Source organism: Carettochelys insculpta, chromosome 1 (assembly GCF_033958435.1).
Source record: "Carettochelys insculpta isolate YL-2023 chromosome 1, ASM3395843v1, whole genome shotgun sequence".
Taxonomy (NCBI): domain Eukaryota; kingdom Metazoa; phylum Chordata; order Testudines; family Carettochelyidae; genus Carettochelys; species Carettochelys insculpta.
Window position 1 is genome coordinate 165,632,359 of NC_134137.1, and position 15,078 is coordinate 165,647,436.

Genomic DNA, 15,078 nt, shown 5'->3' on the forward strand with positions numbered 1-15,078 from the left:
CCAGTTCTGGACACCACATTTCAGGAACAATGTGGGCAAACTGGAGATGATACAGAGAAGAGAAAAAATGAGCAGAGGTCCTAGAAAGAATGACTTATGAGGGAAGATTGGGAGAAATGGTTTGTTTAGTTTGGACAAGAGAATACAGAGGGGACATGAAAACAGATGTCAATCATCTAAAAGGATGTTACAAAGGGGAGAGAGAAAGATTATTCTCTTTAACCTCTAAGGACAGAACGAAAAGCAATGAGCTTAAATGGCATCAAGGGGGGTTTAGGCTGAACATTAGGAAACTCTTCCTAAATATCAAGGTGGTTAAATACTGGAATAAATTGCCTTGGGAGATTGTGGGATCTCCATCATTGGAGGTCTTTAAGTGTAGATTAGGGATATATAAGTGCACCTGTTAGGGATGACCTAAATCACGCTTTGCCCTGCTGTGAGCGCAAGGGACTGGACTCAATGATCTCTTGAGGCCCTTTCCAGCTGTAACATTCTGGGTCTATGACCATCAGTTCATCAGCAAAAATGCAGCACACCTTTCGAAATCGCTCTTACTTCCAGTTTCAGGAAGAGCCCCATATTTCGAAATCTTCATTCAAAAGAAGGCATGTGTAGATACTTCACAGGCCACTCTTTCAAAAGAGCAGCCATCCATGGCGCCGGCCACCTGGTGTGCAGAGACGCCCCTGCCAGCACAAGTAGGGCTCTATGGTCAGTGCATCTGGCAGCATTTAAAGATGCAGGGACCCAGAAACCTCATGGCAGGAAGCTGAGAGCATGCTAGCTGCAGGAACTCCATGAGCCTCCAGCAGCTCACTTACTCGGCAAGGCGAGAGACAAGTGAGGCACCTCACCAGCCCCATGGCAAGCTCACTGGATGCCCATGCCATGATGCCACCACCACAGGGAGGAGGAGGAGGAAGAGGTGGCAACCTCCTCACACACCGCGGCCATCTGGGAGCAGACCGCCATGCTCCGGCATTGGCTGGAGCTCGAGGGCGCAGATATGGGGTGGCAGCAAGAGGCCTGGGGTGAGGTCGCTGGGGCCCTATGGGCCCTCAGCCAGGCTGTTGTCCAGTGCTCGCCCCCACCACCCTCAGTAGATACACTTCACAGATAGGCTGTAGATACAGCCATTGCATATGTGGAATGCGTCCGAATGCCTAGTGGGGATTCCCTATGAGCATTAACACATCAAGTTTTATGCATCTGAAAATCCATTTCAGGAGTCTCTGTTTGGAGATGGGTATGTCATGGCATCTACTGGCAGTGGAAATGAATAACCGTGTTGTTCTCTGGAAGGACTGGGTTGTTGGTCAGTAGAATGCCATTGCTAGGTGGACATCATGGGTGTGCATGATTGTCCCTATTGCATGTGTGCGCTTTGGGGAAGAACATGGGTAAGTATGCAGGTTCGCTGCAATGGAACAAGGTAAGTAATTTGGGGAGGAATTTAGGGTGGGTTCGTAGGCCTACCTTGTCCTTATGAAAGACTGTGTATGTTGGTTCAGACATGAACCTACCCTCCATGCCAAGATTATTGCTATGAGGAAGGCTACTTTCATGGAGAGATATATTAGAGAACAGGTGGCCCAAGGTTCAGATGGTGTCTCCGTTAGGGCTCTGCAAACCAGGTTAAGGTCCCATGCCAGTATCGGTTCTTTGATTGGTGCGTTTGTGTTGTAGCGCCCCTTCAGGAACCATTTTATAGAGAGCTGAATAAACACTGAGTAGTCTTGCACTTGTGGGTAGAAAGCCAATACAGCAGCTAGGTGGACCCTAACAGTGCTTACTGATAAGCTTGTTAATTGAAGGTGTAATAAGTATATATGGGATCCCTACTTGCACAGGGTCACAAGCTTGTGTGCAACACCAGGCTACAAAGCACCACCATTTTTCTAAATACATCTTTCTTGTTGCAGGCCTCCTGCTGTTTTTGAGGATCAGGTGGACCTCAGGAGGACAACCAAGCTCTAATTCTGTTAACTAACCAGGAACCATGCATGGAGGTGAAGGTGGTCCACAGCTGTGACGGATGGACCTGTTCTGCTGGGTCAAAAGCATCAGCATGGGAGGAAGAGAGTGTGGAAGATGCCTGGAGAGGAGCATCAGCTCGGAGAACCAGGTTTGTCCAGACCCTCTGGGAGCTATAATTATGACCTGAGCTCTGTCCCACTTTATCTTGGCCACTACCCTCTGGATGAGAGGGACTGGTGGGAATGCGTACACTAAAGGTGCATTCTATGTAATGTTGAATACATCCCCCAGTGAATTGTGGTCTAATCCATATGTGGAGCAAAATTGGGGGCAGAGTGTATTGGGAGCTGTGGCAAACAGGTCTATGGTTGGGAAGCCCCATTTGCAGAAGATATGGCAGATGCTGCAACTGTTGATATCCCACTCATGATCTTAAGGAAAACTGCAACTGAGATCATCAACCAGGATGTTGTTCTTGTCCAGTATGTAGGCCACCATGATATGAATTTGTTGGGGGATACAACACTCCCAGAGTTGCACTGCTTCTTGGTGAAGTTGTTTCGAATGTATTCTGCCCTGTTTGCTTCTGTAGTGCACAGTTATGTTGTCCATGAGTATGTGGACTGTGTTGTTCGAGATCTGTGCAGAAAAAAAATCATGCATGCATACTGGACTGCCCTCATTTCTAAGAGAGAGCTGTGTGCTTGTTGTTCATGCAGGGATCCTGAACCACCTGGTTGTCGAGGTGAGCTCCCCAACCTAACTGGGAGGTATCCATTGTTATCTTAATAGTTGGAGGGAGCCTGTGAAATGGGACTCCTATACATACATGTGAGGTTACATCCACCATGAGAGAGAGTTCCTGAACTTGGCTGGAACACTCAAGGTTTTGTTCAGTGGGTGTATGTGTGGTCTGAACATCACTCAGATTCAGGCCTGCATAGCCCTCATACTGAAGCATGTGGCACATCTGATATTGAGGCTGCCATGTGGCCTAGAAGAAATAGGCATTGCCCAGCTGTGACTGTAGGAGAGAGTTACAGTTTGTATTATTTCAAGCCTGTGTGGAGGAAGCATGACTGTAGCAGTCTGACAGTCCACAAGTGCCCCAATGAATTCCAGTCTGGATGTTGGTACAACATTGCACTTTCAGAGGTTTACGCATAGACCGAGATTGGATAACAGAGATCCAGTAGACGTTGTTGCTTGCTCATTCTGAGCCAAGGTTTGGGCCCTTATTAAGCTGTCATCTCAATGAGAGAAAATGGTCACTCTTTTTGTTCTCAGATGCTCAGTGACCACTCCCCGGACCACTGAGAAGACCCTTGGTAGTGTGCATAGGCCAAAGGGAAGCAAACTGTATTGATAGTGTTTATTTTCTATGACAAATCTGAGGTATCTCCTGCGTGATGGGTGAATAGTTATATGAAAATATGCATCCTGAAGATCAAAAGTGGACACCGAGTCCCCTTTTTGTAGAGAGGGATAATTGTGGCTAGCATTACCATCTGGAATCTTTGGCAAAAGTATGTGCCAGTTCACGTTCCTGAAGTCTTATATAGGTCTCCAACTCCCTGATTTCTTCTGCGTAAGGAAATATTGAGAGTAGAATCCCACACTCTGTGCTCAGAAGGTACCTCTTCTATGGTCCCCAGCTGTTGAAGGCAATGCACTTCTTTCAGTAGAACAGTCTTGTTAGAAGGGTCCCTGAAGAGGGACGGGGCTGGGGAATGGGGCTGGAGTTTTTACAGATTTTTAAGACCCAACGGTCAGTCATGGTGGCTCACCAAGCAGGGTAGAATGCTGCTACCCCTGATGGTATGCAGCTTTGTATGGGACCCGCAATTTAAGGAGGCTGTCTGATTTCCAGCCAAAACTTCAAAATGACTGGCAGGTCACATCCTGCTGTGTCACAGACTGGCGTGATGCCTGTCTCCTTCTAGGCTGTCTTGGGCATCGGCTATTGTCATATTGTCTATTGTTAAGTGGTGGTTTATATTTGTAATTATATTGTTTGTTATCGCACTATACAGTGGCTTTTTGAATGCTCAGAGTGCACAAGGTGACCCTCAACTCCCTGAAAGAGCACAACGTCTCCTTGCTGCCTTCCAAAAAGAGACAGGACCTCTGGAAAGGAAAGGGTTCAGCAGCAGCTTGGACCTCCTTAGGGAATCCACAGAGCTGCAGCCAGGACGTCCTCCTCATGCCTATTGCTGTTGCTAGGGTCCTGGCTGCAGTGTCTGCTGCCTCTAGGACAGACTGCAATGCTGTTCTTGTAGTTAAGGAGCCCTTGGCTGTATCAATCTATTTTATTGGTTGGAATGGCCTCAATAAAAGATGTTAAACTGGTCAAACACATGATGCGTGTAATTTGCTAGTAATACAATATAGTTGGCAATGCAAAACTGGAGGCTGGCAGAGGAGTACAATCTCCTTCCCATTTTATCCAGCCTTTTCCAGTCTTTGTCAGTGAGTCTGATTCTCATATTATACTGTCTGCCCCTCTGGTTCACAGCATCCGCTATTAAAGAATTTAAGGGTGGACAAGAGAAGAGGAACCCTGAGCGTTCTGAGGTACGTAGTATTTGCATTCTGATCTTTGAGGTTGCTGTGACAGAGGGTGGGGTGTGCCAGAGGATCCAAAAAATGCTTCATTGATGGGTATTGACAGTCTATTCTGTCAATCTGTCTATTCTGTCTATCTGTGCTGATTTCTCAGCGTTGCAACCTGTCAGTACTGAGGCAGTAAGTGCAGTAGCTGGTGCGCGGTTTTCAGTTACTGGCTTTTTCTGAGCTGCTGTAATGGTTGCCTTGTCAAAAAGCCTAACTGTTTTGGCAGAGGAGAGGTGCACCCTCTCCTTCCATCGTCTTTCTGGCAAAGACACCAAAGCTGCCACCTTAGCATATAGGGAGGGCAGCAGCGCAGTGTTTGGAGGAGGTCTTGCCAAACACAAAGCATGGGACCTTCTCTTGCCTCCAGGGGACTTCCCCTCTTTTGATGGACTCAAGTACAGGGAAGTCCTTTCTGACCTGTCAACCCCTTGCAGACTGCGTCTGGAGGGTGTATTCATATTGTCTCTAGGTGTTAGCACCCGCTACATTAACCAGACCTGGAGCTGCTGCTGTCTTGTTCTGCAGGACTGTACAGAGAGCCCTTTATCAATGAAGGCAGCTCTCAGATTTATGGTGCTGACCCAAGCACCGTATACACAATGAACCGCCATCAGAGGTAGGGCATGAGAGGCTACAAGTAAAGCACTGACAGGCTGGCATGAGTGAAAAAGCAAGGCTGGCTGCCGTTCACAGCAGAGCAGAGAAGCGGTTTGTAGTTACTTGGGGAAAAAGTCACCTTAGCAGCTTTCCCTGTAGTGGTTTTTCTTTCCCCTCTCCTGACCCCTTGTTCCTTCTGTTGGAAATCATCTTCCAATGCTTACTTAGATATTATTTTGCTAACGCTGTCATTGAACTGCTAATTTCTTTTTCTGAGGTGGCTGAGGGAGAGATAAGGGATCTGCGACTGGAGGCGGTGATGATCAGAGAAGAACTGAGGTGACAGACTGCCCCTGCATGTGCAATAGCTGTCACAGGTGTCTGGTGCATGTGTGCACAGGCAGCTGTCTGAAGGGCACTGCTACAAAAATCTTCAGCCCATGGGCACAGCGGAAGCGACACACCTGGGGTGTGTTTACACTAGGAAATAGCTTTGAAGTTAACTTTGAAGTTAAGCACTACATCAGAGTAGCTAGAAGAGAGTCTACACACATTTTTCGCTTACTTTGAAGTTAACTTCAAAGTAGGGAGCCCAACTTCAAAGTCCTTACTCCATTCCTGGGAATGGAGAGCCCTTCAAAGTTAAACTTTGAAGTAGGGTGTGTGTAGATGCTCTACTTTGAAGCTGCTTACTTTTTGTAACATAGGCACTTTTGTAGTGCAGACACAACCCTAAGATGGAGCACCCACAGGGATCCTCAAAGAAGAATAAGCTGCTCAGCACACAATATAAATACCAGACTCGAGCATACTACCGAACTGAAAAACCAGAAGGAAGCAGCTGCAACTGAACTGATTCACATAGGCCAAAAATATCATTACTTACACCAGGAGATCTGGCTTTCAAAGCAGTCTTCAAAAATCTCAGAAAGGAGATGTAGGAACATGACGGAACAGCAACCTAGCTATGTCTAACATACACGAGGAACAGTAGGATAGAATATGTGAAATTTTGGCTGAAAAGGGAAAACTTAGCCCATCGACAACATTGACCACAGCAACAAGATAAGAGTTTCTGCAGCCCTTCAAGAAAGTATCAGATGCACTAGAGCAGTCGTCATAGCCGACTGTTCACTTGGTTACCCTTTGGTACCACAGGCTGGAAAAGAATCTCCACATTTCTTCACCGATGTAAATACTGTAAAACCATGCTGGTCTAAGTAAACTCAAACCCCAATGTGTCATTGAAAAGGTTGATATCAAGCTTATGCACAGGGTACCAGTTTTCCTGCTACAGCTATGCCACTGCAGCTTTTCTAGTAAAGACATAGCATGACACACTTTGCCACAGCAACCATCCAACAGAAATCCTGTTTAACATTCATGTTATACATGTACGTAAAACAAAAAAACACAAATGGTTGAAATACTAGAGAAACAAAAAGTGAGCATTAATTTTGAGGAGGACATTCTTTTCTTCAATTCATAGAAAAGTCTCTTAAAGAAAAAATCTCTTGTGAAAATATTCTTTGCTCAGGCCACACCTCTCTTTCAAGAAAATGGAAAAAAAAATCAACTTTAGGTGTTGGCTCTCCTGTAAAAATTATTTTAAGAATAATCTTGCTATCTAGATGAAAAACAGCAAAAGAGAAAATATTTTTTCACTCAGCTCCCATTGGAGAAAATGCTGTCACATGACTGGATTTTATACTGGGTCTGGAAGCCATTTTAAAGCCCAGTGTGGCTATTAGTCCCAAATATTGTGCTGAGGGGCTCACGTGTGAGATGTCTAATGAAAGCTGAAGATGCCCTGAATCTACATATGCTACTTATATGTCTGTATCATATTTGTAGGTACAGTTACAGATTTTAGCTATGTAGCCATAGTAGAAAATGTTTCAGTGCTAAGCTTCACAATAGCAGGGGCGAACTAAGCCCCAGCCAGGATGAACTGACTATAAACAAAGGCTCAGACAGTAGAATCCATATCCCAGATGCTTGGGACTTGTCAATGGAATAGAGCCTATGGGTCAGGTGAGCTGGATTGAACCAAAGGAACAGGTCCATCTGAGAAATTTGAGACTGTCTCCTGAGATTCATACAATGGTAGTTTGCCAAAACAGCCCACCTGAGTGAGGTGGGGGGCGGACCCTCAAGGGACTATGGGTAGAAGACAGGGTTTGACCCTGGATACAAGAATGATGTGGATTTAATAGGGTCCATCTGGGATCCTTTGTCTTTTGGTCTCCAGGGGTCCATGTCCCAGCATGTGGACCCCAGCAGGCTGGATCTACAATGCTCCAATATCCCAATGTATGTAACCTGAAATAAACTTTCAGAGACTTTCAAGAATCTGCAAACACCACCACTGGCCTGGATCAGCAGTTATGATTGATGTATGTAAAGTATTGCTTTAACAATTCCTCTCTTTGTTATTTCTTTTTTTATTAATAAATCTTTAGATATTTATAGCTAAAGGATTGGAGAGTGTGGTGATTTGGGTACAATCCAAGTATATGCTGACCAGGGACTGGAACTGGACCCTTTGGGGCCTGGAAGAATCTATGTGGTGTTGGGTGAAACAGGTTTAATAACTGCGCACCTTAATTTGGGGATAATTGGCTTGGGCTGGTATAACACCCGGAAAGTCTGTGGGTTTGCTTGTATGGTTTCTGGCTGGCCAGTGGGGCTGGAAGAGGTACTTTTGTGGCTGGTTGGATTTGCCTTAGTGAGAAGGAAATCTCTGCCTGGGGCTGTGAGCAGCACAGATTTTAAGAAAAGGAACCCTGGATTGATTTCTCTAGCTGTGCCCAGAAACCCTGTCCTGTTATAGGTGCTCTATTGGATATTTTTAGTTGTACTAAATCATAATTTTCTGATGTTCAGAAAAATTCTGTTGTTAGAAAAAAACTGAAGACCCAAATTTTCAAAACTGGACTGCAAAAGTTAGCAATATACCAGAAGAACTTCAGCTTGGCTTTCTTCTATTGTTGTCATTTTTTTTCCTACTAATTACAATTCTGAAATAACAAAAAGTACCTGACTGGTCTTGGAAGTTCAGTGTAAAGTCTTTATATTTAGATAAGTCAAACTCTACCCTGGCACGTGCTACTCCTTTGTTCTGAAGCAAAAAGGGAATTCCTTGGGTGGAACCAACATAAACACCGTGGAAGCTAAAGGATTCCTGTTAAGTTTAAGAAAAAACAAACCACTCAAAAGTGTTGTAAGGTCATATATATACCTGTAGATTACTTTAAAAATACTGCAGCTCTAAGATCCCTATGTTATCCTACATTAACTGAAAACCTCAATTCACCAATTGCTTATCCAATTCCCTGTATTAGCCCGAGGTCTTTTCTGGGTTCCAAAGACCACAGCTTATAAATCACTTATAGTCCTACCATGAATGAGATTTTCAAATGAAATACCATTATTCTCTTCTCCTTCCTTAATCTTTGTAACTTTTGCATACTATGCTTTTAGACAGTTAAGTCTCTCAACTGCCATAGATATATTTTATATTTGATCTTCCTTCACAACTTATCCTTCTCAGTCCCATAGCTAGAAATAATTTGCTAAAAATAAACTGAAAATGTGTGGAAAATGTTGACACCTGACTACAAAAGTAACACTCAAATAAACCTAAACAATATAAATATTATCACTGGTATAATAAAACATAACATCTACTTACTACACTAATGTCTATGTCAGGGGCCTCTACAAATCCACCAATTCTAAGTTCCAATAATTTTCCATGGCGGACTGCTACCTAGTTGAAAGAAAAAAGAGAAGTTACTCACCTGTGTAGTAACGATGGTTCTTCAAGATGTGTCCCCGTGGGTGCGCCACAGTAGGTGTCGGGCTCGCCCCGGCGCCGCAGCTCAGAAATTCTTCAGCAGTCTCCGTCGGGTCGCGCATGCGCTGATGCGCATCGGCACTTCACGCGCTTACAGTCACGTGCGCGATCCGGTCCCCACCAGTTCCTGATCAACCGCTCCGGACGCCCCTGAAAAACACACAAACAGAGCTCTGAAGTGAGGAGAAACAGGTGGGTAGTGGAGCACCCACGGGGACACATCTCGAAGAACCATCGTTACTACACAGGTGAGTAACTTCTCTTTCTTCTTTGAGTGGTCCCCGTGGGTGCTCCACAGTAGATGACTACCCAGCAGTAACCCCCTCCAAAAAAGGAGGTGGGTATCCGATTTATGCGCAGCTTGCCCTTGAAAGGACTGCTGTCGACAGGCGCGTATCCTCATCAAGCATCCTGTGCATGGCGTAGTGCTTGGCGAAGGTGTCATAGGAAGACCACGTCGCCACTCTGCAGATATCTCTCAGCGCGATCCCTTTGAAGAAGGCCGTTGACGCCGCCATCACCCTAGTAGAGTGGGCTCTTGGCGGAAGTGGCAGAGGAGTCTTGCGAAGCTCGTAACACAGTCTTATGCAAGACACAATGTGATATGAAATCCTCTGTGAAGATAGCGCTTCTCTTTTTGACCTGGATGCAATGGACACCAGGAGTCTGTCCGTTTTCCTGAAAGATTTAGTTCTATCGATGTAGAAGGCCAGTGCCCTTCTTACATCAAGTAAGTGCAACCGTGCCTTGTTATTTGAGTTGTGAGGCTTAGGGTAGAACGAGGGCAGCACTATTGGTTCGTTAATATGAAAATCTGAAGAGACCTTCGGAACGAAGGCTGGGTGTAATCGTAAGACCACCGCGCTTCTTTTGAGAAGATCGTGCAGGGTGGTGTGGACGTTATGGCCACAAGCTCGCTCACTCTGCGAGCTGACGTGATTGCCAGGAGGAAAGTCGTTTTAATGGTGAGTAGTCGAAGAGGGACCATAGCCAATGGTTCAAAGGGCAGTCCCGAGAGGGTGTGTAGAACTAGGTCTAAACTCCATGACGGCAGTATTGGTTTCCGAGGGGGGTACAGATTCACCAACACCTTTAGGAAACGCGAGACAACAGGATGGGCAAATGTGGTTGATCCATCCTCTTCATGCCGAAACACTGATACAGCCGCCAGATGCACCTTTGTAGAGGATAGCGAAAGTCCCTTTTGTTTGAGTTGTAGCAAATAGTCCAGAATCGTACGTATGGTGGCGTCCTGGGGTATTAGTTGCCTGGAGGAGCACCATTCGGAAAAACGCAACCATTTGTGCTGATAAGTCTTTCTGGTAGAAGTTCTCCGACTACATTCAAGGACTTGTTGTACTCCCTCTGAGCATGTAGTTTCTAAGGCGCTTAGCCATGGATTAACCACGCTTGTAGCCGAAGTCTCTTCAGGTGCGGGTGCAGTATTGACCCCCAAGCCTGAGTGAAAATGTCCTGTACTGTTGGTAGGGGAAATGGCCGATGCTGAGCCATGCGCAGGAGCAATGGGAACTACTGTTGCCGGTCCCAGGTTGGGACTATGAGTATCATGCGTGCTCTCTCCCTTCTGGCCTTCTCCAAGACCTTGTGTGTAAGTGTTGTAGGAGGGAACGCATAAAGTAGAGGGCCCTTCCATGGGATCATGAAGGCGTCCCCCAAAGACCCCTGTCCCATGCCCGCTCTGGAGCAGTACTGGGGACATTGCTTGTTGTCTCGGGTGGCGAATAAGTCGATTTGAGGAAAACCCCATCTGCGGAACACTTGGTGAAGTAGGTCTGAACGGATCTGCCCCTCGTGAGTGAGCACAAAGTGTCTGCTGAGCTGGTCCGCCTTGACGTTGTGGACACCCGGTAGGTATGAAGCCTTTATGGTTATATGGTTGGCAATGCACCAGTTCCACAGTTGGACCGCCTCCGCACAAAGCGTACAAGACCTGGCTCCCCCCTGTCGGTTTATATAAAACATGGTGGTGGTGTTGTCGGTATTCACGCCGACTATTTTTCCACGCAGATAATTGTAAAAATGCCTGCACGCATTGAACACTGCTCTGAGCTCTAATATGTTTATGTGCAGTGTCTTCTCCGCGGGGGACCATAACCCTTGAGTGGTTTTGTTGTCCATGTGAGCCCCCCATCCCATATGGGAGGCATCTGTTGTAATGAACACTGTAATTTGTGGTTGGCGGAAGGGCACCCCGTTAGAAGATTCTTGGGGTTTCCCCACCATGTTAGTGACTTTCGTGTCTTTGTTGTAAGTGACACCCTCTTGTGAACAGTGTGGATTGAGGGTTTGTATACGGTTGCCAACCAATGCTGCAATCCTCACATGTGCAGCCTGGCGTTTTGCACCACAAACGTGGCTGCCATATGCCCCAACAGTTGTAAGCACATAAGAACTGGAACAGTGGGGTTGTACGTTAGTAGTTGTACGAGAGACTCGATGGCACGAAAACGAGCCTCGGGTAAATACACCCTTGACGTGACTGAGTCTATCCGAGCCCCTATAAACTCTATATTTTGCATGGGGTTGGTCTTTGACTTTGAGAAGTTGATGATGAGGCCCAATGAGGTGAATGTGTTTGTGGTGATGTGTATCATCCGTAATACCTCTGCCCAGGAAGTTCCCTTTAGCAGACAATCGTCCAGGTACGGGAAAATGAAAACGCCCTGTCTGTGTAGGTATGCTGACACCACCGCTAAAGGTCTTGGTGAAGACTCTGGGCGCTGAAGAGAGGCCGAATGGAAGGACTCTGTACTGAAAATGATCTGTGCCCACAATGAACCGGAGGAAGTGCCTGTGGGCTGGATGAACTGCGATATGAAAATACGCATCCTGTAAGTCGAGGGCTGCAAACCAATCGCCGTCGTCTAGTGCCGTGATTATCGAAGCCATCGTAGTCATCTTGAAGCGCTGTTTGCATAGATACTGGTTCAGTGCACATAGATCCAAAATGGGTCTCCACCCTCCTTTCTTCTTTTCCGTCAGGAAGTACCTGGAGTAGAAACCTTTGCCTTGAAATTGCTCCGGTACTCTCTCCACCGCCCCTATGAATAGGAGGTGGTCCACCTCCCGCCTTAATTCCAGTAGGTGAGAGGGGTCTCTGAGAAGGGGTGCGGTGGGAGGATTTGGTGGAGGTAACAACTGGAAGGGGATCGTGTATCCCGTGTTTACAATCTCCAATACCCACTTGTCCGAAGTGATGCTTTTCCATTGTGGGTAAAATGGCTTGAGTCGGTGATGAAACATGTACTGAGATTGGCACTGAGATACGGTCTTGGCTTCGCGGCCCGTGACAGACCCATCAAACCTGCTGTCTTGCACTTTGCCCTGCGGAGGCGTTGCCCTGCTGAGGTCGGCACCTAGGGCCCTTATAATGTGTTTGTTGATGACGTCCCTGATCATACCCCCGTTGAAATTGGGTACGTTGCTGTTGGTAACCATAATGGCATTGCTGAGGATAAAACTTCTTCCTTCTGAATGGTGGGGTATATATCCCCAAAGTCCGAAGTGTCGCTCTGGAATCTTTGCTTGAGTGTAGGACTGAGTCGGTTGATTCAGCAAACAATTTTATTTTGTCGAAGGGGAGGTCTGCAATTTTGACTTGTAAGTCCTTTGGAATGCCGGATGTGTGAAGCCATGACTCCCTCCGCATTACCACCGCAGTGGCCACAGCGCGGGCCGGTGTGTCTGCCACATCCAATGCAATCTGGACGCCCGCTCGAGAAGCCGCATAGCCCTCTTGTACAATTGCCTTAAGGATCGGCCTTTTATCCTCCGGAAGGAAGTCCATGAGGGCAGTAAGCTTGGAATAGTTGTTGAAATTGTAGTTTGACAAATGAGCGGCATAGTTGGCCATGCGGAGCAACAGAGTAGAGGAGGAGTAGGCTTTTCTACCCAGGAGATCCAGATTCTTTATGTCCTTCTCCAAACCCCCAGATTTGTACTGGGATGATTTGGACCTGTGTTGGGATGATTCAACCACTAGCGAGTTTGGCTGTGGATGACTGAATAGAAATTCCATACCTTTCGCAGGGACAAAGTACTTTTTGTCCGCTCTTTTGTTGGTAGGAGGAGCGGATGCCGGAGTTTGCCATATATTAGTGGCTGCCTCCATGATTGCATCGTCCAGAGGAATAGCTATTTTAGAAGAGGATGGAGGCCTGAGATTTTTAAGGAGTCTGTGGTGTTTCTCCTGCACCTCCGCCACTTGAATACCCTGGGATTGAGCTACTCTTTTGAACAGCTCCTGGAACTGTTTCAGGTCATCTGGGGGAGAAATGTCTCCAGGGACCATCGCCTCGTCTGGCGAGGATGAGGAGGCATCACTATGGTATCTCTCCTCCAATTCCTCTGGATCCTGGCTGTGTTGGTGTAATTGCCTTTGTGAAATTTCGAGGTGGGGGTTCAATGTCTTTAGAGCCAGCCTCTGATTGGGGAACTTGTGGTGTTCCCCCCAGCTGGAAGCTGAACACTGTGGCGTTGAGGGGGAGTCGACGGAGATCCACGGTGAGACGTCGACCTCCTATGCTGACGCCCTGCATAATGATGGCGGTTGTAGCAACAGGGACAGGGGCCCGGTGATGGGGACCTGGACCATGACCCAAAGATGTAAGGGTGGTGCATGGAATGTCGAGACCGTCAAGATGATACCGACGTATGGGGAGAGCCTCTGTGGGAATACTCATAGGGGTCTCTGGTAGATGATGGAGAGAAGCATGCAGCCCCTTGAGATGGACTCCGGAGAAAAGGAGAAGGACGTCTGTGGCAGGCTGAAGGTGTTGTTGCCCATCAAATCTCCGGTGGTGATCGTGGTGACAGGGGCAGCACAATTACCTCAGGAGAGGGGCTGCAGTGCCTGGTCTTTGTTTTAGCTTTCACCCTCTCGGGTGGTCTTATCAGTAAGCTTGGTACCGTAGCAGGTGTCATGCTGATTTCCACTGCTCCCGGTGCCGTTGTCGCCGGTGCCGTCGTCTCCAGTGCCTCTGGGGGAGCCTCAATCGGTGCCGCAGTAGCCGGTGCCGGACTGTCTAATGCCTGCACGGCTCTCGGTGCCGTCTCCCCAGTAGCTGTAGGGCCTTGAGCGGTTACATGCGCCACTGCTTTACCAGTGGAGGAAGCCAGCGTGCGCAGGCCCTTTGTTACACTTGTCCCGCTCCGAGAAGTAAGGGGCAGGGATCGAGTAGGCGAGGCTCTTCTTTTCTTCTGCAGAGAGGAGGTCAAAAAGGCAGCCTTCTTCTTGTGCGATCCTGAAGAGCCCTCCGCATGCGTTGTCTCTGATGAGGTAGGTTGAAGTGCTTTGTCGAATAGCAGCATCTTCAACCTCATTTTCCTATCTTTTCTAGCTCTATTAGTCAACTTGGAACAATGGGAGCACTTCTGGGGAACGTGTGTCTCTCTGAAGCACCGTATGCATCTGCTATGGCCATCCGAAGCAGGCATGGCCTCCTGGAAAAGATTCACACTTCTTAAAGCTGGGGGATGACATGGTTAAAGTTCAACTCTGAGTCCTTAGGTGCTAATAGCACACTTAACAGACTATTAGGTGATGTTAATAACCGTTGGCCTTTAGAGGCTTGACGACAAAAGTAGCGGGCCCGCCCGGAGGCGGCCGCTGCAGTCTTTAAGATAGTCTTTAACTTTTAAACGAACTGTTAACAAGGTAACTAAACCATAATAACTATAGAACTGCTAACTATGAACTATTAAACTATTAACACAAGAAAAAATAAGATTTATCTGTCTCGGGCATTGGCGCTAGAGAGTCTTCCGTCTGCAGCCGTTGGCGGTTGAGAAGGAACTGGCGGGGACCGGATCGCGCACGTGACCATAAGCGCGCGAAGAGCCGACGTGCATTGGCGCATGCACGACCCAACGGAGACTGCTGAAGAATTTCCGAGCTGCGGCGCCCGAGCGAGCCCGACACCTACTGTGGAGCACCCACGGGGACCACTCGAAGAAGAATAAAAATTGTTGCCATTGTAATTATTACATTATTTTGCCATCACAATTTT

At 47.2% G+C, this 15,078-nt stretch overlaps 1 protein-coding gene across 1 annotated transcript in view; it reads right to left on the reverse strand.

The window, feature by feature from the left end:
• The window catches only part of CFAP47 (cilia and flagella associated protein 47), a 324,141-nt gene that overhangs the window by 224,424 nt on the left and 84,639 nt on the right, over nucleotides 1-15,078 (reverse strand). The window contains exons 19-20 of the mRNA XM_074988334.1: nucleotides 8,885-8,962; nucleotides 8,230-8,374 (exon numbers count right to left, since the gene is read on the reverse strand). Coding sequence (XP_074844435.1) covers nucleotides 8,230-8,374; nucleotides 8,885-8,962 — 223 coding nt within the window. The remainder of the gene's footprint in view (nucleotides 1-8,229; nucleotides 8,375-8,884; nucleotides 8,963-15,078) is intronic.